General features: G+C 37.2%; 1 protein-coding gene across 3 annotated transcripts in view; it reads left to right on the top strand.

The window, feature by feature from the left end:
- SOL1 (carboxypeptidase D) overlaps positions 1-23,855 on the top strand; it is a 194,207-nt gene that overhangs the window by 9,348 nt on the left and 161,004 nt on the right. For all 3 annotated transcript variants that reach the window (XM_089822536.1, XM_089822537.1, XM_089822538.1), the window contains one exon: positions 15,555-15,650. In XM_089822536.1, coding sequence (XP_089678662.1) covers positions 15,555-15,650 — 96 coding nt within the window. The remainder of the gene's footprint in view (positions 1-15,554; positions 15,651-23,855) is intronic.

The raw sequence follows: 23,855 nt of genomic DNA, 5'->3' as shown, positions 1-23,855 counted from the left end.
CATCGTCTTTCTTTATCAGGATCACTTTGATGTTCTCAGACTTCGATTCTGATGCTTTTTCAGTTGTTTTCGCAAGATGGGTGAATTATTATTATTCATCTAAATACGTTGAGGTTGCTATTTTTGTTGGTGTTTAATGTTGGTCACCTTAGTATTATAGCTCATTGGAACTTGGTTGAAATTTTTTAAATCATGGGCACGAGAAACAATGGCCTTGTTTGTCAGAATATTATGTTATGGTGAAAAAGGTCATTTTTGGAGCCAAAAACAATTAAAAATTATTTTACAATGATACTTTATTATATTTTAACGTTGTGTAGAGGAAGCTTCTTGAGTTAAATTCATTTGGGAAACTTGTGCCATTTGGAGATTATAAATATGAGGCCATTTGATGGGAAAGGCATCTGATTATTTGATTGAATATTATTTTTCTCTTGTTGCCTTGGTGACACTTTTGAAGTTCTGAAATTTTGTGCCCTTGCTGAAGTATAAGTATTGTAGATTCAATTCTGAGAATTATTCCGAGATTGCTTGGCAAATTGTGCTGAGGTATACAATTTGTCATTTCTCCTACTGTATTAATTACTAAGGAGAAATTTATTTTTCCTTGCTACTAGAGTTTTGAAATTTGTGAAGGGATTCACTGGAATTGTTATATCAAATTACGTGCTAGTTAATTTGGAGTTGGTTGAGCACCCATTTATATTTGCTGTTGGGCGTTATTTTCTATCTGCACTTTGAAGAGCACCCTTTTCCATATCTGCAGCTGCATTTGTTTGTTGAAGATTTCTTTTGCTGCTGATAGTCTTCATTTCAGAGGGTTTGAAGACATGTTTTACGAGTAAGTTCATAAATTGTAACTTGTAATTTTTTTGGGTATAGTTGGTTTAGATAATAGGGGATATTTTATCAACTGGGTTGTTGGCATGTTGTGAAAATACTCAGTATCTAAGTTGATATTAAAATCTGGAATTTTCGGTTGTATATTCCCTATGTAATATCCAAATATTTGAATTGTAATTATTATTGCAATATCTTCTATTTTGCTGCTATATTGTTATATTGAAAATTGCAAAACCTTAAAAACAAAAAGCAAAAAATCAATTCTTTAGCACATATTGTTTGAGAGCCAACATGGCTTATTATAGTGTGTGGGGACCTTGTACGATTGGGAAAGGTATGCAGTAAGTATTTCATATTGAGAAACAAAACACCATCAAAGGTGAAATAATGAGAGTAACTAACAAAAAATGTGACTAATCCTACTAGCAAAAACATGGACAAGTCCTTGAACCCAAGATAATTTAACAAACTCTCAACTCGATGAGAGGTGCATTGACAAGTACACATAGATGCAATGAGTAGAGGCCTAAGTTGAAATAGTGATAGTGAATGTTCCAAGAGTTTGAAAAAGAATGAATTTGAAGAGGAGAAATACTTGCAAAAGATCTAAATACTCAACTTAAAAATGAGGATTCCAAAGAAAAAGAAAGAACTAGTATCTCCATACATGCATTGAATGGAATATTCAATAAACACACCAAAAACACTCAAAAGTAATTGTTAATGTTAAAAATGAAAATATTAGTCTTGGTCGATGGTGATAGCGCACACAACTTTATTGAAAGAAGATTAGCTTGTGAGCTTGATTATTTTATCTATCCGATCTCTCTTTTTCAAGTCATGATAGCCGATGGAAGAAAAATCCCTTGTAGTGGTAAGTTGCATCATATTAAACTTTCAATGGGAATTATCAATTAGAGTAAAAACGTTTTGCTATCCCTATTGGAGGCATGGATGTAGTTTTCGGTGCAAAATGGCCTAAACAATTAGGAGCGATATCTTTTAATTTTCAAGACTTATCCATGGATTTAAGTACACATGACAAAAAGTAAGAACTTTAGGGGATACAATCACAAGATTCACAACCAATTATAATAATTAGCTCCCAAAAGATGGAGAAATTTGTTAAGAAAGAATCCTATAAAAAGGGAGCTCAATTACATTTATAGAAGCAAGGGATGTAACAACTCATGATCACCTAAAAAGTCAGGAAATCATTGAACATCGCCAACAACTATATCTTGAATCCAAGGGTTGTAGCTCTAATAAGGGACCATAATCATGGCATTGAGTTAGTACCGAAAACATATTCATCCCAACAAAAATCCTATTTATCCCTATGCTTAAGAAAATGGACGATCCATGAAGATTGTTTTCTCATTGCAAGAACCTGAAGAAAATCACTTATAAAGACAAGTTTCATATTCTTATATTTAACGAATTGAAAGACAATAAAGTCTACACCAAACAATACAAATGTGTCTTTAGAAAGTCGAATACTCAAGACTCTTGATGTCACTTAATGTGTTAAGAATCTTGGACCCTAACAAGAGAGTATTTTTGTGCCTAACAAGATATTGTAGAAAATCTGTTCATACATATCATCTTATAAAGAAAATTTTGTGTTCAGAAGGTTTTAAAGTAAATCATAAAATTTATGGTGGAATGTTTTATATGTCAACAAAATAAAAGGAAGCAATAAAGAGTCTGAGCCTTTTAAAAATATTAGGCCGTCCAATGCAACATTGGGTAGAAATAATAATGAACTTCATTATTGTGTTTCCACACTCAAATAATCTTGATGTAATCTTTCTTGTTGTGGATAAACTCATTAAGAATGCGTTTTTTGTAGACTCTCTCATTTACTTTTTACTAATCCTATGGAAAAAGTACTCATACAAAATATACAAAAGCTCCATGAAATTTCCAAAGTAATTTACAAAATAGAGCCATCTCAAAATTCTTTATAAATTGGAAGATTTTGCCAATTGAAGATGAAAAATAGAATAATGAACAATTTATACAATATATTTTGGAGTTTTTAAGCATTAAAAGCAATTCTTTTATAAAGGGGAAGGAAATGTTATGATCTTAATATGATATATTCCTGTGTATAACAAAGTTAATCACTCGTGGAATTGTTAACCTTTATATATATATATATATATATATCAGTTAATACACTAATCCCTTGGTTAATCGTAATGCTCTAGGACTCCACCCAAACCTTAGTTATTTGCAAAATGCTTATAAATAGGAATCTAACTTCTAAGCCTCATTTCATAACACTCCTATGTTTTAGAATTAGTGAGGACTTGGTGTTGCAAACAAAAAGTGATAAAATTGTGAAAATGACATTTTCCATGAAGTTTTGTGGGATTTTGAAGGCCTTAATTTGTCCCTAATTTTTTTTAGGGGCATTACCCCTTGACCCCACTAGAGGATTTGCCCCCACATCCTCATGAGGGGGATTACATCTCAACATTAGTAGCGTTCAACCTCTAAAACTCAACTTACCATTGTTAATGTTTAATGCAATCATTATAGTGTTTTAAATGTTTAGTGATTCAAACATCAATGTCTAAGCTGTTGGAGTGTTTAGAGGCATTGCAATGCTTTGACATCCTTTTTTTGTCACTTTGAAACAACTTTCAACAAATCTCCATCAACTTCGTTTGCATGATAAGCAGTCGTACCTCTGGTTGAAAATCCATCCTAATCGATGCATATGGGCTCAACCATATGTTTGGAAAGAAACAACTCCGGCAAGACTTGGATCTTTTATGAAAACAACCCCTTAGGAACTGCATATGTTGTGTGGAAATTTCAATGCTATCCTACACAATTATGAAAACCATGTAGGTGCTGGAAAAAGATTTCCAAGATCATAAAGCAGAAAGCAAAAATAAACTTCCACAAATTGCATGCACACAGTAAGTCAAATGAGATTATGAAGGAATTTTTGGGTCTGGTAGCACTCAACAGAAGTCATTTAACACAAATACAAAGTGATGGTTCTCAGGCTTAGATTGACCTTACAAAGCAGATCAGCCTTAGTGATTATTCAAATTCGCAACACCGTATTTGGATTGGCATTCGAAATCAAGATCATGCCTTTGTTAATGTTTTTGCTCATAGAGGGGCTTTCAAAAACTGAAGCACACATTACAGAGCAGCCTCCCACATGCTAAACAGAACTCTTATGGCATACGGAGGGAGAAAGTAGACATGGGGCAGCAAGCAAAATTTAGGCTGAGCAAATTGGTAGGTCTATGACTTCATGCACAGACATTGACTTCTTATTGTTTTAAATTTTACATTACAGAACTGAAATACAAACTTTGATATGCAAAAAGGGGTTTTGTTGACAGTTCTCTGATACAAAATTGGAATTTCCAAGATCATAAAGCAAATGCCTGAAGTAAACTTCGACAAATTTGCATGCACAAAATAAACCAAATGATATTATCAAAAGATGATTAGAATGTACGCAGAAACCTTGCATATATAGGTAAGGTGGTACAGGTAGGATAATAGGGAATAACTTACCCACCCTCCAATGATCACTTGTTATCTTACTCGACGAGTTTTCTATTGAGTGGCAAGTTTTCATGTCTCACAAAGTGAGGACCCATGTCTTAACCAAATGAGGCAAGATCAGATACCTAGCTTAAGAAAATGTGATTAGGTCATCCTAGAAAGTGGTAGCTACTAACTAGTTATGTAATGACACTATTTACACTAACATTTTTTTACATCTACTCTCTCCTTAAACTGTTTGGCATCCTGATCAACATCTAAAAATTAGAACTGTGGGATACACATAAGATTAGACATGGATGACAATTCAGAGACAGAATTCTGTACAGAAATTGTAATTTAAAACTATATTCATGGGTGGAAAAATGATTCTACCTCTCCGAAAGAACACAATGTTCAAATAGATTGTGACAAAGCCTTCTATTTGTAAAAATCTATAGCATTGTACAGTCCCATTCCAATTTCTTACAGGTTCTACATCTATGCTACCTTATGTGATACTTGAGCCTTCAAGGCTAGATTTTCCTTCACTTCTCTAGACTTTTCCAAGTTCTGATCTGCTCCTTCAATTTGTGTAGCATTTCTTGCATAATTTGCTTTCTGCCATGCCTTGCACAGACACCCTGTTGTAGATAGGCACCACACAACTCTCTTTTGCACCTTTAGGCTAGTTCAGGTTTGTGTTTTACTGCCTCTTCGCATTTGGAGTGTTTTGTTGGAATTCTGCATTTCATCTCTGCACTTCAGGAAATTGGAAGGCATTTTGCATTGCAGGCATTAAGCTAATAGCAACTTTGGAGCATGGATAGGATTGGATAAGAGTGGAATAATAAAGCTAGAGAGAGTCATTCGGATACATGGTTTCCTCTTGGAATCGATAAAATGACAAGAAAAAGGGTTCAGATGTAGGTTTTTAGAATTTTCTATTGAGAGACACATTAGAAATCAATGAAAGAGTTGGAAACAAGTGTGGAAATGAATAAAGTTGTCAGGACTTTGCAACTTGGAATGAATGTTAAATAGATTAAGTCATGGAGGAATTGAGTGAAATTAAAGAGAAATATGACTAAGGAAGAAGTATGGATATTTGGAATAGCCATGGATAACTTCATCACAAACGGACAAGAAATGTCAGATTTTTATCCTTGGAGGGGAATTCCACAATCTCTTGGAAGAACAAAATTCTGCCTTAAGACAAGCTGGAACAGGAGAAAGAACAAGAAAGAAAGAAAGTGGTGGCATTACACTAATGGAAGGATAATGCCATAACGTGGACAATCCAAATACTCATACAAGTACTGCCAATATCAAAACACCTCCAATAGATGCCGGTGGAACTTAAAACAAAGAGATTCCGGCAAGAGGAATGGTGGAGTTCTAGCCTTGGCAGGGATAAGGCTATGTTTTGTACAAATTCAAAAAGAGGTCAAATCCCCAATAATCCCCAAAGGCTGCCAAAGTTCTAGCAAGAGAAAATGGCACATACATGTGCATGGCAGGTATTGCAACATAACATGGAAAATCTGAAAGTTTCATGAATGTTCGAAAAGAGGTTAAATCCCCAATAATCCCCAAAGGCTGCCAAAGTTCTAGCAAGAGAAAATGGCACATACATGTGCATGGCAGGGATTGCAACATAACATGGAAAATCTGAAAGTTTCATGAATGTCTTGCCTAACTCCATGCCTTGCGCACTTCTTCGTTCAATTTCAGAATTCCATTTCAACAAATCACCTTATGCCTATCATTCTTATTTAACCATGGAATCCAAATTCTTCAATTCCAAGATTCCCAATCCAGGGTATGAGTTTATACCTGCCGTTTCCAATTTCCGTTTCCATTTCCATTTGCACTTCCCAATTCCATTTTCCCCTTGCCAATTCCAAATCCAAAACCCAAGCATTCTAATCCTAAAATGCAAGCCCATAATTCCTTCCCACGCTTCTTTATCTACTTGTAAAAGTCCAAAGTCCAAAATATGATTCCATGCCTGCCATTTTGGAACTTCCAATCCACAAACTCACTTAGCACTGACCTTTCCTCTTGTAAGAATTCTAATCCTAGAATGTAAATTTAGAATTCCTTTTCATGCCCACCATGATCTTTCAAGAATTAGAAATTTTGAAATCTGAATCCAAATCCTAATCCAAAATCCAAATCCAAGATTCCAAACCTGAATCCAATTCTCTTTCAAGGCCAAACTCTATCCCAATCGACGAGAATGAGCAAATGTTGATCCAAAGACAGTGTGAAATTTTGTTATATATCATTACTGTGAGTTAAAGCCTATCCAAATGTCCAAAACAATGTCAATCTTCGTATCAATTGCGATTGGAAATAAATAATTATACCTATAATTTTGATTTTCTTGACTATGGATAACGTTTTCAAGGTTTTCATGTAGATGTCCACATGAGACTGCAGAAGATGCCTCTAAAGAGATCAAGTGTGTTAGTTGTTGGAAGACTCCTAGGATTGATGAAGTTACAAGATCATTTAGTGGCAGAATGAAATATTTCATGGAGAAATATTCAAACTGTGCTTTATTGTAAAAGGAAGGGGAATTTTCAAAGTGAAATAAAATGTAATATTGAAAATCCAAAATTATAATTCTTATACCCACTCTTATCCTATTCTCTTGTGACACCTTAGGAAATGTTCCATTGTTTGTTGTAAACATCATTTGCAGTTAATGCAAATGGAGCATTGAAGATATGCTGCCTTTCTTGTGTTCTTCTAATGTATGCATGGTTTCTATTCTTCAATGTTAGTTTCACAATTCAATGATTTTGATGGTGAAGTGTAAAGATATCTGATGGAATTTTGGTTCATGCTATGTGTATCTTGCAGATTGGAGTTACAATGTACAGTTAGTTTGAACTGAGTTGCACCATTTGTCAATTGTGAATGCATGTTTGAGTCATGCCAATATTTAGTACTTGAATGTATGTTTACAGTCTGAAGGGGAATTTTCAAAGTGAAATAAGATGTAATATTGAAAATCCAAAATTATAATTCTTATACCCACTCTTATCTTATTCTCTTGTGACACCTTAGGAAATGTTCCATTTTTTGTTGTAAACATCATTTGCAGTTAATGCAAATGGAGCATTGAAGATATTCTGCCTTTCTTGTGTTCTTCTAATGTATGCATGGTTTCTATTCTTCAATGTTAGTTTCGCAATTCAATGATTTTGATGGTGAAGTGTAAAGATATCTGATGGATTTTTGGTTCATACTATTTGTATCTTGCAGATTGGAGTTACAATGTACAGTTAGTTTGAACTGAGTTGCACCATTAGTCAATTGTGAATGCATGTTTGAGTCATGCCAATATTTGGTACTTGAATGTATGTTTACAGTCTGAAAATCTTTGACTTCCTCCAAAAATTATACAATTTTTGTGGCGTTGTGAGTAGTTTGATTAAACAAAAATTAGTTTATGGGATCTGTCTACTTGAATCATCATCCATTGTTATCTTTGTTCTTAGGAGTTCTTAGTGTTCTCTCTAAAGCCATTTTATTAAGCCCTTTCATAATTACCAACAAATCACATTGTACATCTAAGTCATCCAAGTTAATCAAGATCTAACGTTTGGAACTTTGGGGTTGTCTCATTTGATTATATTTAATAGCACATGAGATTTCCTTGCTTAAGAGAGGATGCCATATACACAATATATATTATTCTATTTTGGTGGTGTCCAAAACCGTCATCAACACTTCCCAATCATAAGGCCTTATGTTTTTATTCATCTTTTCTCGTTTCATTTTTGTTCTTCTTCTCTAATATAATTGATGAGTGCTCTACCCCATGTCTGCTTGACCTGCGCCCTTTAGCCATCTACGTGTTTCCTACTAGCAGCTTTTGTGACGGCATTTGTTGGTGCTATCCTATTGTCGTTGTGCATGTGCCTTTCCTTCCTTTGTTCTCCTATGTTTTTGTTGTCGTCATCTCCATCTTTTGTTTGCTTGCACGTCTTCCAGTCTGTTGGTTCCCAAAACTGCTGATTGGAAATCCAAGAGCTTGCCACTTCTCCAATAGGACTTCTCAATCAGTTCTGGCCAACGAACATGAATACTTTTCGATTCTCGTGCACTTCAGGCTTCACTACACCCAAGTGAGTAAACCTTCACCTCAAACGTTGACTGTTTGGTTTAAGGCTTTTTTATAGCGAATTTAAACTTCTGGAGTTCTTCGGCTGGCAAGGTCCTTGAACTCGATTAAAATGAAACTAAATGTTGAGTACTCGAAATCATTGAATATTTTTGTATAAGGTTTGTTTATAATGAATTTGATGCTTGTAGGAAGGAATATATAGATTTTTTGACTTCAATAATAGAAAGACTAGTGCCTCTGCTCATGCGGGCAATAGAGTCAACTTCAGTGAATTTTCACGTACAACTTTATAATGTTCTACGCACTTTACTGCCAACAATTAAATAATCAAGATGCAATAGATCAACTATTACACAATCTTAAATTAGTCCAGATTGAATTTTAATTCCTCTGGTAAGGAGACAAACTAGACACAGATGCGGAAACAATTAAATATTTCACACTATCTATGATTATTGAATTTAAATGCTAAATGACCATGTCCACTTATCTGACATTTAAATTGTATACAAAATTTCAAAAATAATTACAAAGGACGATTCATCTGCAGTTTAAATCTCCATGCCATTTAGTAATAAACAAAGGACTTTTTATTTTATTATAAAAATAAAATAATAGAATTTATATTACAAAGTCATAATGTTGCTTCTTATCCCTCCATACAATAATAAATATAAAATACTTCCTCATGAGAATATGGATGTGAATATGATTGTTCCAAATATTGAATTTTTCGTTTTTGCTATTTCATATTTATATATATAACCAAAGAGTCACATCTCTTGAAAAAGATGTCTCATGCCTATTCACCATATTATTTTAATGTCAAATGCACTTTTAATCATGCTCACACCATTTCATTTAAATAATCCTCCTCCAACATAATCGTAGTTAACTGATTTTAATTTAATCTTTTGATAATGGTTTTGCCATTTGTCTATTACTTTCCTCTTTAGGCATCGAATGCAAATCTTCATATTTGTGTATGTTTCTAAACCAACATGCAAACTACTTAGCACTGCGATTGCACAGGATGCCCATTCTGAATGTTATGGCGATCTTTTGGAAGTCATGCTACTTTCACTAATCATCTTGAACACCCGATGTAACTGCTAGAATTGCCGGACTTACACACATATAATGTCTTTGTTGTCACCGTTGTAGATTCCTTGGAGTATTCCCAACACTTGAGACAATAAAGCTTAATTTTGCTGGTGATTATTCTACAGCCGAAATTACTTCCTTTGTGGCCTTCAAATGCATGCGACTTTAGTAGCAATCAAACAGGGCTATTACTACCCTTGGATGTTTCTGGAGCAAAGATACTGAGAAAAATTTCTGTATTCCCATAGTAAGTCTGTCCATGCTTTCGGGTGATACTAGGAAAGTCTTTATTTACAAATCTCCTATGATTGATTGTGTTTCACGAGAATGAGAAGATGGTCAATATGCATATTTTTCGATCTTGTAGTCATCCCGATAATTTTCACTTCATACACGTTGGCTTCATTCATGAATTATAAACTTCACTTTATTCATGGATTTTCATTGGTTTGAAACATATTGTTTTAGTATAAGTAGTGGGTAAGATTTGAAGATTTTATCTTTGCCATGGTGCCTGGAACACTTTAAGTTGCCAAAATTTTAGAGTTTGATTACAGTCACCTTTGTTGCAGAGCATTCCCAACTTGCTTGACGCTCTTGCTTGCTAATTTTGGTGCCTTCCTCTGCTTTATGCAGCCATAGGTGTTTGTTGGTTTATTTCCCGCGTTTGTGTTTGTTTGTTTGCTTGCCTCTTGACGTCTTAGCCTAGCTTCCTTCTACTTCGGCAACCCAAGCTTTTTGGAGTGTCAGTTTTGTTGCCCTCTAGTCTTTGTGTGTCATTTCTGTTGCAACCTTCGGGGCTTGGGTTTCTGTTTGGCTCACGAGTTCTCAGCTGTGGGCTTTGCTTGCCTCTCTTGGCATTGTGTGAGTCTGCACACCTCGCTATGCCATCGAGCTTTGCCTTTTCTTGATATGCGCTACATTGTTAGTCACACAGTGAGATTGGGGGAACCACCATTGTTTTACCTACATCCTTGCGGCCGGTTTTTTACATATGCTACTTCGGGGTGATTGCTATGGATCCCCAGGCAATGTAATGGACCCCCCTGCCTGCACCACTTGCATATCAACGACTTGTGGACTGCACGACTTAGCTAGAAAACAAGAATCTTCTGCTCAAAGAAATAGTCCACTCTTTGACTACCATTGTAACAGAGTTAAAATTGCACATTGTCAGTTTTTCTTCCTCACTAGACCGTGCCTTTGCCGACCTTAGGGAGTTGGTAGATTTTAGCAAACAATAGGTTTGGGAAATTAAAGACCACCAAGCTGAGATTATTAGCAAACATTCTTCCCTTTTGTCCAAAACTGAGCAATAGTTAAAATTGTGGGCCTCTGCAATAATTCTAGCTTTGTGCCATTCTTGGGTAATTCTAGTTATGTGCCACTCTTGGGGGTTGAGAGCTTGTGCATGCTACATTGATTGATGAGTGTGTTAGATTGACTTATGAACTCAACTTGCGGGATTCCTCCCTTCTCCATCAATGTTCTCCCTGCGGGCTGCTCCTTTCTCAGCAATCAACTAGATATCTTAGATGTTATACTTGATAGATCATGGATTGGGCACGATGACACCCTCTTCCTTAGGTTTCTTTGGTTTCTTAGAGAAGGGATGAATCTCCTTCCCCTCCCCACTAAGATCAACTTGGATGAGGATCTCACTAAATCATAGGTGACAGAGTTAAGCCATTTATAGGGTTTAGTTGTTGAGGCTAGACAAAATGGTAAGTGGGCCATGATCAGGAACCTCAGGGCTGTTGTTCGTGATTCTCCTCCACCTGGTTGGTTGTCGAGGTTGGCTTCTGCAGTTGAATGATGCCCGCAGAGGCGGTTGTGCATGCGGATCATACCTCGCGGTTCCTTGCATGCCAATTGTTGGAATGCCAATGGTACCTTATGATCCTTGCAAAGTCTTTGTTTAAGATGCTATTGGTTCAACTGACATTGTTTTGGTTACCAAGACTCGTAAGAGTTCAATTCGCCCTCTTCCTGGCATCTCTAGGTTTTTAGTGGTTGTTTTCTTTCAGAGATAAGGTCATGTTTTTTGGTGAGGTCAGGGGGTTTGGTGGGGTCGCTTGCTTTGTTAGTGATCACCTTTTCGATGCAACGTATTTTGTGTACTCAGACAACTTTGCTAGATTCATGTGGATCCATATTAGGTTGAGGGACTCTTTTTCCAAGGAGATCTTCATGGCAGTCTGCTATTGTTTGCTTGGCACTTCGTCTTATGCTATCCACAATTCTAAGGATGGGGATTCCTATGGGGAGTGACATGATTATATTAGCAGGTTCTTAGCTATGGGTGACACCATTCTTTTGGGGGACTTCAATGCCTACACCAGAGATCTTCAGACCCCCCACCATGACTAGGTGACAAATTTTGTCTGTACTTCTGAGTCAAATTCGAGTATTTTGGGTCTACAATGATCCTTCGATGACAGTGGTGGCTCCCTAACACATATGACCATCACTTACTGTAGTTATGTGAGTCATTAGACTTGCTGATCCTGAATAGGCTCTCTTGCTTTCTTGGCTTTGGTCTCTTTGCTTGTTGGCTCCATTGTGAGGGTGCGAGCATGATGGACTATGCCCTCTCTTGCACCTTTGTCATCCTCTCCATTAGCTGCTTCTCCCTATCTTGTCTCCCCTGGCTGATCACTCCCTCCTCAACCTCATCTTCAGTGCCTCCCCTCACCCCTCCCTGCCCCCCTTGGTGCCACCCCTCGCTTGCACTCTTTTCTCCTTTGTTGATGGTGTCCGTGACCTTTTCACTTCCCTCAGATGAATCCTTCCCCACTCAGCCTTCGCTGATATCTATTGCACCTTTACAATGTTTGACCACCTTATTATTGCAATTTGGGAGTTGTCATGGAATTACAACCCCCCTTGGTGCCACCCCTCGCTTGCACTCTTTTCTCCTTTGTTGATGGTGACCGTGACCTTTTCACTCCCCTCAGATGAATCCTTCCCCACTTGGCCTTCGCTGATATCTATTGCACCTTTACAATGTTTGACCACCTTATTATTGCAATCTGGGAGTTGTCGTGGAATTACAAGGGCTATTAACATAAGGCAAAAACAAGACTCAAAACTATTTACAACAAGAAGAAAAACACACAAAGGACGTGAAAGTTGACCAAAAATCAAGCGTCTACAGTCAAAGAAGAAAAACTCTTTTTGCAAACATTGGGAATTAAACTTGACAGTAATTTCCAAAAGAAATGTACTAACAAAGTTACATAGAGTACAATTCAGGGATAACGAATTGCCTTAATGACGCTTTCTTTATACCTTAAAAAACAAAGAGGCCATATGTTAAAGTATGTAGCTTCGGTTAGACAATATCTGTAATCAATCATATCAGAGTCTATATGTATATATATATCGGTATGGTTACATACTGATACACATACATATTTGTATATATTCTGATCTCTATCAATTTATCTGATAATCTCTGCATTCTAACCAATATACATATATTCTGATTATACCTCAAAGCAAACTAATAGATGCGTCAATCCTTGTCTGAATTTATATTGATTGCATTGGGCTGTGATCAATATCATAAGAGTCGCTGATTCTAAATAGCGATGGCAATCATATAATTGTATCAATCGGGTGCTATGGCAATCATATCACGATTACATTGATCATGTATTATGGTTAACATATTATGATTGGTGCTTATCATTTGTTAATACTGATTGGGTATCAATATGAATGGTCATGTCTCCATTTGGAGACATTCCCATTCACTGTATACCCTTTCGTATTATATATATATATATATTCTCTGCCTGATCTTGCTAAGATATCGAAATCACTTAATGCAAGGCAGATCTGAAGAAGGATAAATAGAACTTGAAGAGTATTCAAATACATCACCATAGTACAAGCACATCCATTCTGATGTAAAACAAATTCATTGTTATTATAGTTCGGACCTACAATATATATTGTTCATCAGTCAGCATTATACTGAAATAGAAAATATATTGTAAAATCTGAGATAAACTTATCATATCTTTACAGCATACCTACAAATTCATGAGACAGTTGAGTAGCATTGCCCCAATTTTGTAATGTCAAAATTGAGGACAACAAAATATATGAACACACCACATTTTGAAAGTATATTCTTGAACTGACATTACAGACCCTACAAATAGCTTAACTTTTGCACTTCTGTGGAAATCTCTCTTGCACACATACTGACTCACTCACTTCACTGTTTCTGTCCTTGTCAATGCCATTCATACAAAGCCTGATGATATTTATCTAAGAGTTGTGTGCTCTTTCCTTGCTTTGGATGGATAATATCATTCAGGTTTGTCTGTAACAGGTGGGTAATACAATTGGTGAGATGATTGAACAATTTACTTTCTGGTCATTAGAAACGTGTTAGCCCTTGAACTTTAAATTTATCTGTCCTCATTCTAATTTCCTATTGGTGCTAATGTAGTCTGATAGGTCTCGATACACAAATGACACCAGTTTGCTGTTGACAGTTGACACTGATATCTGTTGCCATCTCTATCTTCAAAATTTGTATCTTCTCTCTAGAACTTGAGATGGAGGAATGCTCATGCTTTTGGACAATTTTTACTTTTTTTCGCAATTTCTCCACTTTGCATATGTGGGAAACTGCACCCCTGCTTTTCTTTTCCTCCACTTTATTTATTTATTGCTCTGTGATTCTTGATGAACAATGTGCAGTCCCAGCTTCTACTAGGTAATTTTTATTAATTGTTTTTTTGGCAGCTTTCTTCTTTTTGATTTGTAACTAGAATCCTTTTGTATATAATGATAAAAATGAACACTCTTTGGGTAGACTAGAGAAGGCGCACCCAATTAGAAATTTTATATCCCATTTTCAGCCATGGAATTGTCACTCTAGAGAATGTGTTAAAGGGGCAATATTCTTTCTTTGACAAAAGTTTCAATCTCAGCCAGTGGTTTCTTCTCTACGGTGATTCATGATCTACGTCAAATTTTCATTATTTGAATTTCCAAATTTAATCTGTATATAGAAAGGTTTCTTATTTAATCTGTATATAGAAAGGTTTCTTCTAGACAAAGTGGTGATGCCCCATGTCAACTAAGGGGTAAATGCAAGAAGTGTTGGATGGCTAGGTATGCCCATTAAATGTCTTTTGGCACTGGGTGTTCCAATCCAGGATTGGAGAAGAATCAATCAATAATATGAAGAGTCAAGACATCAAATCACTACCCAAGTGCATAAATGCATATTTTGGGTTTGTTGAACTTGAATTTGATTGAGAATCACCACCAATGAAGGCAGTAATAATCAAGATCCATGATGCACTTTCTTGGCATTAGAGTGGCCACTACTTTATTATCTGTATCTGTGAGCTATTTCTTTTATAGGTTCTGTGAATATGACCAGTCTTATCCTTAAAGGTGATTTCAGGAATAAAATTATTTATCTGTAAAATAAATAATCTGGATTTTAGGACCTCTGTGTTGGTCCAGGCAATTAGGATAAGATATTTTATAATCTCTCTCAAAATATTTGATAATAATTTTGAAATACTACTTTTGAAATATTTGATTATAATTCAATAGGCATGGCTCTTAAAAAGATATGGATCTTAGGAGCTGTGGATTTACACTTTTTGCTTCCATTTTCCACCTTCAGGTCTTTATGGAGTGGCTGGGTTTTGCTTGGCACTCTCTAGTGTTGTTTTATGCAGGATGTTCATTTGCCATTCACCTTGTTTTATGTGGGATGTTCGTTCATCATTCATCCTAGATATGTTCTCGACATTTAACTTTTAAGAAAATTATTCATTCTGGGATGCTTTTGTTTGTTGAAAAAATTGGGAAACATCTCTATTTATGTGTGTGCCATTTGTAGAGTGTGTACATTGTCATTGTGCATGATACTTGGATGGGAATTTGAACTTTGACAGTTATGTTGCAGTTTGTGGGAAACATGCATGGAGATGAACCCGTGGGCCGTGAATTGCTCTTATATCTTGCAGATTGGTTGTGCAAAAATTACTTGAAGGACCCTTTGGTATGTATGACCAAGATCCTCCACATTTTTGAATTCATTGTCTTTTCAAAAGGAATTTTGAAATAATATTATACAGAGTTCCAAGTGGGGTTGCTAAAAAACGATTTATTGGATAATTTTTTCCTTCATATCTGCATGCACACACTAAAAACCAAAACAATTCCAGTGGTGCAAACTGACTTGTGAGTTCTTTTTAAGATGATATGGGGATAGTCTGTTGAATCTCTTGTAGCTTTACGCATATGAGACTCCCATGCTATCTCTAAATGCCATTAAGAAATATATCCATATTCGTAGCTATGCCTTTTAAAATGAGGCGGTCCTTTTGTGTGCAGGATTTATATAGTCTTAAGGCTTCTGAGAGATTGAATATAAAAACTGAAGTTCAGTAGATATGTGGAATGTGATTGTAGATTGAGTTCAACAAGGAGATAAAAATATACTATTTTAATTGAAAGAAAACTTTTGTCACATAACTGGCTTCCCATTCCTGCTGAACAATACCTCCCTTCCCTGTCCTTGAGGTTTCGTACCCTGCCTCCAGAAAAAGGTAAATGCAATGTTTCAAAGGCAAGCATTCAACAAATGACAACCAAGAAGAATCTAAGAAAATAGAAAAATGCAGAAAGGCATACAGAAAGTTATAAATTTGAAAAAAGTGATCAGGGGAATGACAGAACTGTAAACTATTAATACATCACTTTTGAAGTATAAAATGCACACATGGAAGGAAGTTGTAACTATAAATTGAGCTTCAATTAACTTGGGAATATCACTGCTCGCAGCCTCTGGACAATTTGAATGCTTTAGTTAGTCTTACTTACAATTTGATATGGAGATTGATCAGTAAATAACTAAGGGTGTAGATGTTATTCGTACAAGGGTTTACAGGTGAGTGCTAACAACTAGTTCCTACATTTGTAATTCCACACAAGACGTTTCCTCTTTCACGGGCTTATGTAGGAAAGCAGTTGGATCCCCACAGAAGTTGGCCTCTTTTTTAATCAAATGAATGGCATTGGAAGATAATTTCTATGGTACAATATAGAATCATGTATTCTCAAAGTGGAAAGAAACAGTAACGTCAGTTTGTGGAAAATAAATCATTAATTAGGGCAGTCCATTGATGATCAGACAGTCTCATATCAGTTGATAGAAGAAAAAACTCCATTTTTAGACAGGTAAGAGCAACTATTTAGAAACACTGGGAGATTTGATACCTTTAGTCTATGATATGATGTTCTTTTGTTCCCTTTTTGCCATCCAAACTTAGAAACTTAGGTATCATTTATAGATGTGGGGTTAGGGCCAACTAGAACTGGATGTCGGCAGCTTTGCTTTTTTCAATTTAATTATCAAATTTTGAGTTATAAAAAAGTGCCTTTCGAACATGGAGATTATTGTGACTTGAATGCAAAATAGTCGAGAAACAAAAACAAGAAAAATTGAAGTGGAAGTACATACAGGATGCAGTGAGTGCTAAATGACTATTTGGTTTCTACTTTGCGATGTTCAAACACATTTTTTGAATTCCACTTGCAATAATTCTAAATTTTAGCTTGCAGACAATTTTTCAAACACTTTGCATAAAGTCACTTAATGTAATTTCCCTGAATTCAATTTCTTAGAACTGCTGCAGCTAAAGTTTTAAATCATAGAAAATCACACTATTGTGTAATGTGCCCTCTTGCACCTAGCTCAATTCAAGATTTCCTTTAGCATATTCCTGGGTCCTTATGGGCTTAGTGGATGGATAAGGAACTCAGTCTCCTGAGGTGAGCTCTATCAGTGATTTTCAATTTTTTTGGCAAACTGTCTACTTTTGGCACGTTTCTATTTTTCACACTCCTATTTCTTGGTAGGCTGTACAATTTGTGTTATCATCTAGGGTTTGCATCAGATTGGTACATACACTTCATTTGCTTAGAGTACTCTTTTTAGTGGCCTCGTATATTGCTGATGAACAATAAAATCAAAGTTGGAGTAAATTTTGAGTAAGTTGCTGAGTTGAAGACTCTTTATACTAGGTGTCTTTGTTGTGTGCTTGTGAGTTGAGCGTGGGTAACTTCCCTGAGCATTTCATTACTTTTTGAAGATATTTGCAGGACTGATTTTCAGTTGCTTGTCATACTCTTGATATCGCTTTTGACCTAACACATGCTTGATGAGTTGAAAGGACATTTCTTTGCAATGCTCCAATGTTTCTTCTGCTAATGTACTGACTTTATGGTGATGGCGCAGCCTCATCTTCATCATTTTATTTGAAATGAGTCCTCATTTCTATGCAAATTTACTATGTGGTAAAGGCATTGACCCCACTTCATCTAGTTGTTCTTATTGCTATCTTATTGTTTTGATATAGTGACAATGCTTTAAACTCCAATTTCTAGTTGATGTTGGTTGATGTTGAGAGCATTTTGCATATGTTGGTTGATGATCATGCATGTAATCTGAAGCGAACAATCAGTAAGCTGCTTTTCATTAGTTTAAAATTTGCATCATATATTTCAAAAAAATTCGGGGTAGTTATAATAGTGGTATTAGAGCAAGTTTATTCTTGCCAACTTGTGATAGTATCCTATAATCAGATTTTAGCATTCTATGAGTGAGAGGGCACAATCTTATTATTAAAATAGAGACCAAAGGAAAAATTGTCAGCAATGCCCTCAAGTTCTAGAGGGGGAGAGAGTTTCAAAAATATTAGGCATATAGCATGAACCTCCTAGAGACAATGAGAATAGAATGAAGGTTTTGATAGACACATGCAAGGAGAGAACACATTCTTGCGACCCAAATATACTGATGGGAATGAGATTTTACACTTGATACGAATATCATTGTTCAAAATATCGTCATTGACAACTTATTGCCAAGGGCAAAAATAAGATATCGACAAATACCGGAGCTAAGCCAAGAACTTAAAAAATTGCTTAAATTTAGTTGGAAATGCATTTTTTTGCAAAATTCAGTAAGGAGATGCATCTAATGAACCAATAAATGAGTAAACAAACCAAAGAAGCTGATCTATATATAGATAAATTCAAATAGGATACAAAATCGCATCCTCATGTGGAATGGTGATGGCTTGTAGTCATTAATTGATAGTCTGAACTCTAAAGCAAATTGGAAATACCGAATTTTCTTGTAAAGCTATAGATAAGATTGATAAGATAAATTTATTAATGTCCTACAAGAGACCACAAGGGTCAAAGGGACTGAAAAACATACAAGAAGGCAATCGCTAGCTGCGGGAGCACCGAATGGTGTTTACAAAAAGAACAAAACCCGAAAGCAGAACAAAACCAAGAGAGCCTAAATACTCCTCACAGGAGAGAAGTAATCCAGAATCAAAGGATATGTTCCGAGTCGAGGGTGTGCCCCAGACTGTCTTGAGGAGCTGTTGGAGGTAGGGCAATGTTACCGAGTGTACTTTCTGCAAGGTCTCACAGACCTAGTGTGCCCCAAGGTATGAATGAGAAATGGCTTCGTCCCTTGGGTAGGAGACCCAGGAGCGAAGGAGGTGATGAGTTGATTTGCAATCTGAGTTGACATTAGCTGAAGCTGTAAAGTGTGAGCTGAAAGCACAAGGCCTCCAGGAGATAAAGGGCAAGACACCATTGATCAGTGTATTTGAAGAAAAAGGAAAGAGATTTGCACTCTCTTAATAGGCAATGGAACCTCCCCTTGATCTCATAGAAGATGAGGCTAGAAAAACAAAATGGGTCTCAAACTCCATCTCTCCAAGCGGGCAAAGACGACAAATACTCTTCTCCCTATCAATATGATGGTCAGTCTGAATATGTACACGATGAGAACCCACTTGAAACGACCCTAAGGAAATGTGTTGGGCATGAGTCCAGTAGCGAGGTAGGTTCCAAGGGCGCACAAAAAGCCTGTCCTGAATATCCATGTAGTGCTCAACATAGAAAGCCATCCTCGGGTTGAGCCCTCTTGGAGGATTACTCCATGTCTGTAGATATTGTTCCTGACACGCTCATTCAAATCCTGCTAGATCTTCCTCTTCCGCTTCCCAACTCCTCTAGAAAAAACTAATGGAGTGGGAGAGAGTCTAGCCCTAGAAGTCTGTTGTGGTTGTGGCTGTGCCTGGACCTCCATCCTGGATATAGATGGTGCTTACACTAGCAATGACTCCTCATCATTTGTATCCTCCTCACTCTTAGTGCCATCATCCTCCCCATCAATGTCATCTAATCTCACTGTGAATCCACCCTCCTCTATAGCCAACCTCTCCAAACCACAAATGTCATCATTTGTGAACAATGGAGGCTCCTCTTGCAATGTCCAGTCACAGTAGGGATCTATGTCATCCAAGTCAAGTGGACCAACTGGTGTTAACCTTGAAATGTTCCATTGTTTGGCTGCCCCTTTTGAATAGATACGTACAAAGTATAAACCTGACGAATGTTAGGATCAACTTGCCCTATTGCACACGGGAGGAGGCTTGAAAGAGGGCGTACAAAATGAGGCTGTATGGTAGCTTCTAGGAGGTTGGCAACTTGACGGCCGTATAATAAGGTTGTTGGCTGTACGGTGGGGAGAATGGGTAGACAGTTAGGTTGTACAAGAAGTAGCAAAGTGGTAAGACCGTGGGGGGTGGTAGGAGGCTGTACGGTTGATCTTGGTGGCCGTACGATTTTCTTGGGACACAATGGATGAAGCCGTACGATATGTGTGAAGGTCGTATGGTATATGTGCGGAGGCTGTACGGTTGGTTGGGAGGCAGTACGACTTAGCTTGGAGGCCGTAGGGGTGTGTAATGGTAGTTGCACGGAGTGTTGTGAGTAGCGGATGGGGTACGAAAGAAATAATGACTTCAGATCTACACTTTAAACTATTAATCACGAATTCATCAAATAATGCCAAACAAGAATGGAGATTTGAACACAAATAAGCGTCAATTAATATTTGCCAAGAGATGGTGCTCCGATTTGCCAGATCCAAGTGAAGTATTACAGGCGACGGAATAGGGTGAGGGTTGAATCCCACCGAAACCGGCCAAGCCAAGTAGGGAAGATCTTTGACTTCCGAAATGGCGAACAACAAAGAATCCTAACAGGAATTCGCAGTACAAAGAAAATAATTCAAAATGTCTGCCTATGACTACTACAAGCCCTGTTTAAATACCCATCGGGGAAAACTTTTTGAGGGTGTACAAAGATAGCCAACGGCTACACAAACCTACGGAAACAAAACAAAAATGCTTCCGAGAGATAATAAACCAATCGGCCCATTAAGAATAGTTTAATTAATGATTTATTTTTATAACGGGAATATTATAGTCCTCGCGTCCCAAATTTTGCTTGTCCTCAAGAAAATACAATGCCAGATGTTGTAGAATGTGCTCGCCTTCCCACTTTGTGTCGTCTAATGGCAAATGTTTCCAAAGAACCAAATATTCCTTCACCGTGCGATTTCGCAGGGTCTTCTCACGTACTTCGATGATCTCGGTTGGTTCCAATATGAGCTTTCCTTCTTCATTGAGTGGCGGAAGGTCTGTTGCCATCGTGACGTTTTGTCTCACAACTTTCTTAAGGAAGGAGACATGAAAAAGTTATGAATACGACTCCCCTTTGGAAGTTCCAACTCATAGCCAACTTCACCGATGCGGCAAACTACCAAATAAGGGCCATAAAATCGCTTCAATTTTTCTTTCCCCTTTTCCTTCAATGAGGATTGCCAGTATGGTTGAAGTCTGAGATAGACCAAGTCTCCCACTTCGAAACTTCTCCAGGTTCGGTGTCTGTTGGTGTATATCTTCTGTTGATTCTTTACCTATTGTAAGTTTTCCTTCAAGCATCTCAAGATGTCCCGTCCCTCCTAAAGCCAGTCCCTCGCACTTGGTGTGCAACTGTCACCCAAAACTGTGTCGATGAAGGAAAGCGGTTCGTACCCGTATAGTGCTTTGAACGGTGTCATCTTGATGGACATGTGGTAAGTGGTATTGTAACAATATTCCCTAGGTGCATCCATTTGACCTACGTTTGTTGTTGTGCTGAAACATAGTTTCAAACATAGCCTTCAAGACACTTGTTCACAATCTCCGTCTCTTTGAGTGTGGTAACTAGCACTTGGTGACAATTCTGTTTCTACCAGCCGAAATAGTTCTATCCAAAAGATACTGATAAATTGTCCATCCCGATCACTGACAATGTTTCGGGGTAACCTGTGTAGATGAAAGAATTCTCTGAAAAATAAATCAGCTACCTGCGCGACTTGAAAGTCTGAGGGGATGGCGAAGAAATGTGCGTACTTTGTCAGTCTATAAACCACCATGAAAATACAATCCTTTCCGTTCACCTTGGGAAGTCCAATAATGAAATCCATTGAGATACTTTCCCACTTCTGTTCTAGAATTGGCAGAGGTTGCAGGAACCTGACAGGTAGAGTATGTTCGGATTTGTTTTGCTGGTAGACCGCACTCTCTCTTACATACTGCAATATGTCTCCTTTCAGACCTTTCCATGAAAGCCTCTCCTTGAGCTGTCTGTAAGTTTTGAGGAAGCCCAGGTGTCTTGCCAAGGGTGAGTCGTGTACCTCAAAGATTTTCTGCTTCAATTTGGATTCCAACACTAAATATATCTGATTCTTATAGTAAATGATGTCGTCCACCACTTTGTACCATCTATCTTGGGTGTTGCCATCCATCAGCTCATAGGCAAATGTGTTTTTGAAATATTCCACCAACAAATTTGCTTTCTAGTCAGTTGAAATCTGGGTCAGTAAGTAGATGGCGGGTTTCCTGGACAAAGCATTTGCAACCACATTGTTCTTTCCTTTCAAATATTCAATGTCAAAATCAAAAGCCTAAACCTTGCTTACCCACTTTTGTTGCCTCTCATTCAAGTCCCGTTGCTCTAGAAAATATCTCAAGCTGTTGTGATCCGTACGAACGACATACTTGGCACCCACCAAATATTGTCAGAACTTGGTTAGTGCATGGACAATGGCCAACATTTCTTTTTCATAAATGGAATATAAACGTTCTGTTTGCGTAAGCTTCCTGCTCTCATAGGCTATGGGGTGTCTCTCTTGCATCACTACCACACCAATGCCTTCTCCGGATGCGTCGCACACTAGAATGAATGGTCGAGTGAAATTAGGTAATGTCAGTACGGAACAAGTGCTCATTACTTTCTTCAATTTATCAAAAGTGAGTTGTGCCTTTTCATTCCACTGGAAGGAGCTCTTTCTCGTCAAATCTGTTAATGGTGCGATGAGTTGAGAGCAAAGTAACAAGAATCGGAATCGGATCGAAATCGGCAAGGCTGAATCAAATCGTGAATCGGCCATGAATCGGAATCGAATCGGCCATGAATCGGAAAATTTAAAAAACCCTTGAAATTTAGTGAGTAACTTATTTCATAAACCCTTTATCGCTGATTCGATTCACCGATTCACAAAAAATCGTTTGGCTTGAATCGAATTGCCGAATCGCGTGAATCGCATGAATCGCCGTGATTCTTGGAACTATGGTTGAGAGAATCCTTTTACAAACCTCTCCTAATAACTGCATAGTCCAAAAAATCCTCGCAACTTAGGGAGTAATTGTGAGGGAGGCCAGTCAAGGATAGCTTGAATCTTCTCCCGATGAACCTGAACTCCATACTTATTGACAATGTGCCCTAGGTACAATGTCTCTGTCATACCGAATTCACACCTGGATTGCTTGGTGAACAAGGATTGATCCTTCATGATCCTTAGGATTTCATCCAGATGCTTCAGGTGCTCTTCCCATGTCTTGCTATAGATAAGAATATCATTAAAGAATACCAATAAGTACTTATGCAATTGTTTGTTGAAGATGCGATTCATGCATGATTGGAATGTAGTGGGTGGATTCATTAATTTGAACGACATGACCAGGAACTCATAATGCTCGTAGTGACAATGAAAGGCCATCTTCTCCATGTCTTTTTCCCTCATGTGAATCTGATGACAACTGGAACAAAGATCAATTTTTGAAAAATAAACCACACCAGGTAATTCATCCAACAATTGATCGATCTTTGGAATAGGATACCTATTCTTTATTGTCTTTTTATTCAATGCACGGTAGTCCACACACATGCACATCGTTCCATCCTTCCTTTTAATTAATACCATTGATGACGCAAAACGGTTAGAATTGGGACGAATCCATCCTTTCTCCAGTAGCTCTTTGATCGTCTTTTCAATCTCATCTTT

This window comes from Cupressus sempervirens, chromosome 3 (assembly GCF_028749045.1).
Source record: "Cupressus sempervirens isolate cs-2001-9-10 chromosome 3, ASM2874904v1, whole genome shotgun sequence".
Classification (NCBI taxonomy): domain Eukaryota; kingdom Viridiplantae; phylum Streptophyta; class Pinopsida; order Cupressales; family Cupressaceae; genus Cupressus; species Cupressus sempervirens.
Note: the sequence above shows the minus strand (reverse complement) of the source record. Positions and strands in the feature narration are given on the sequence as shown.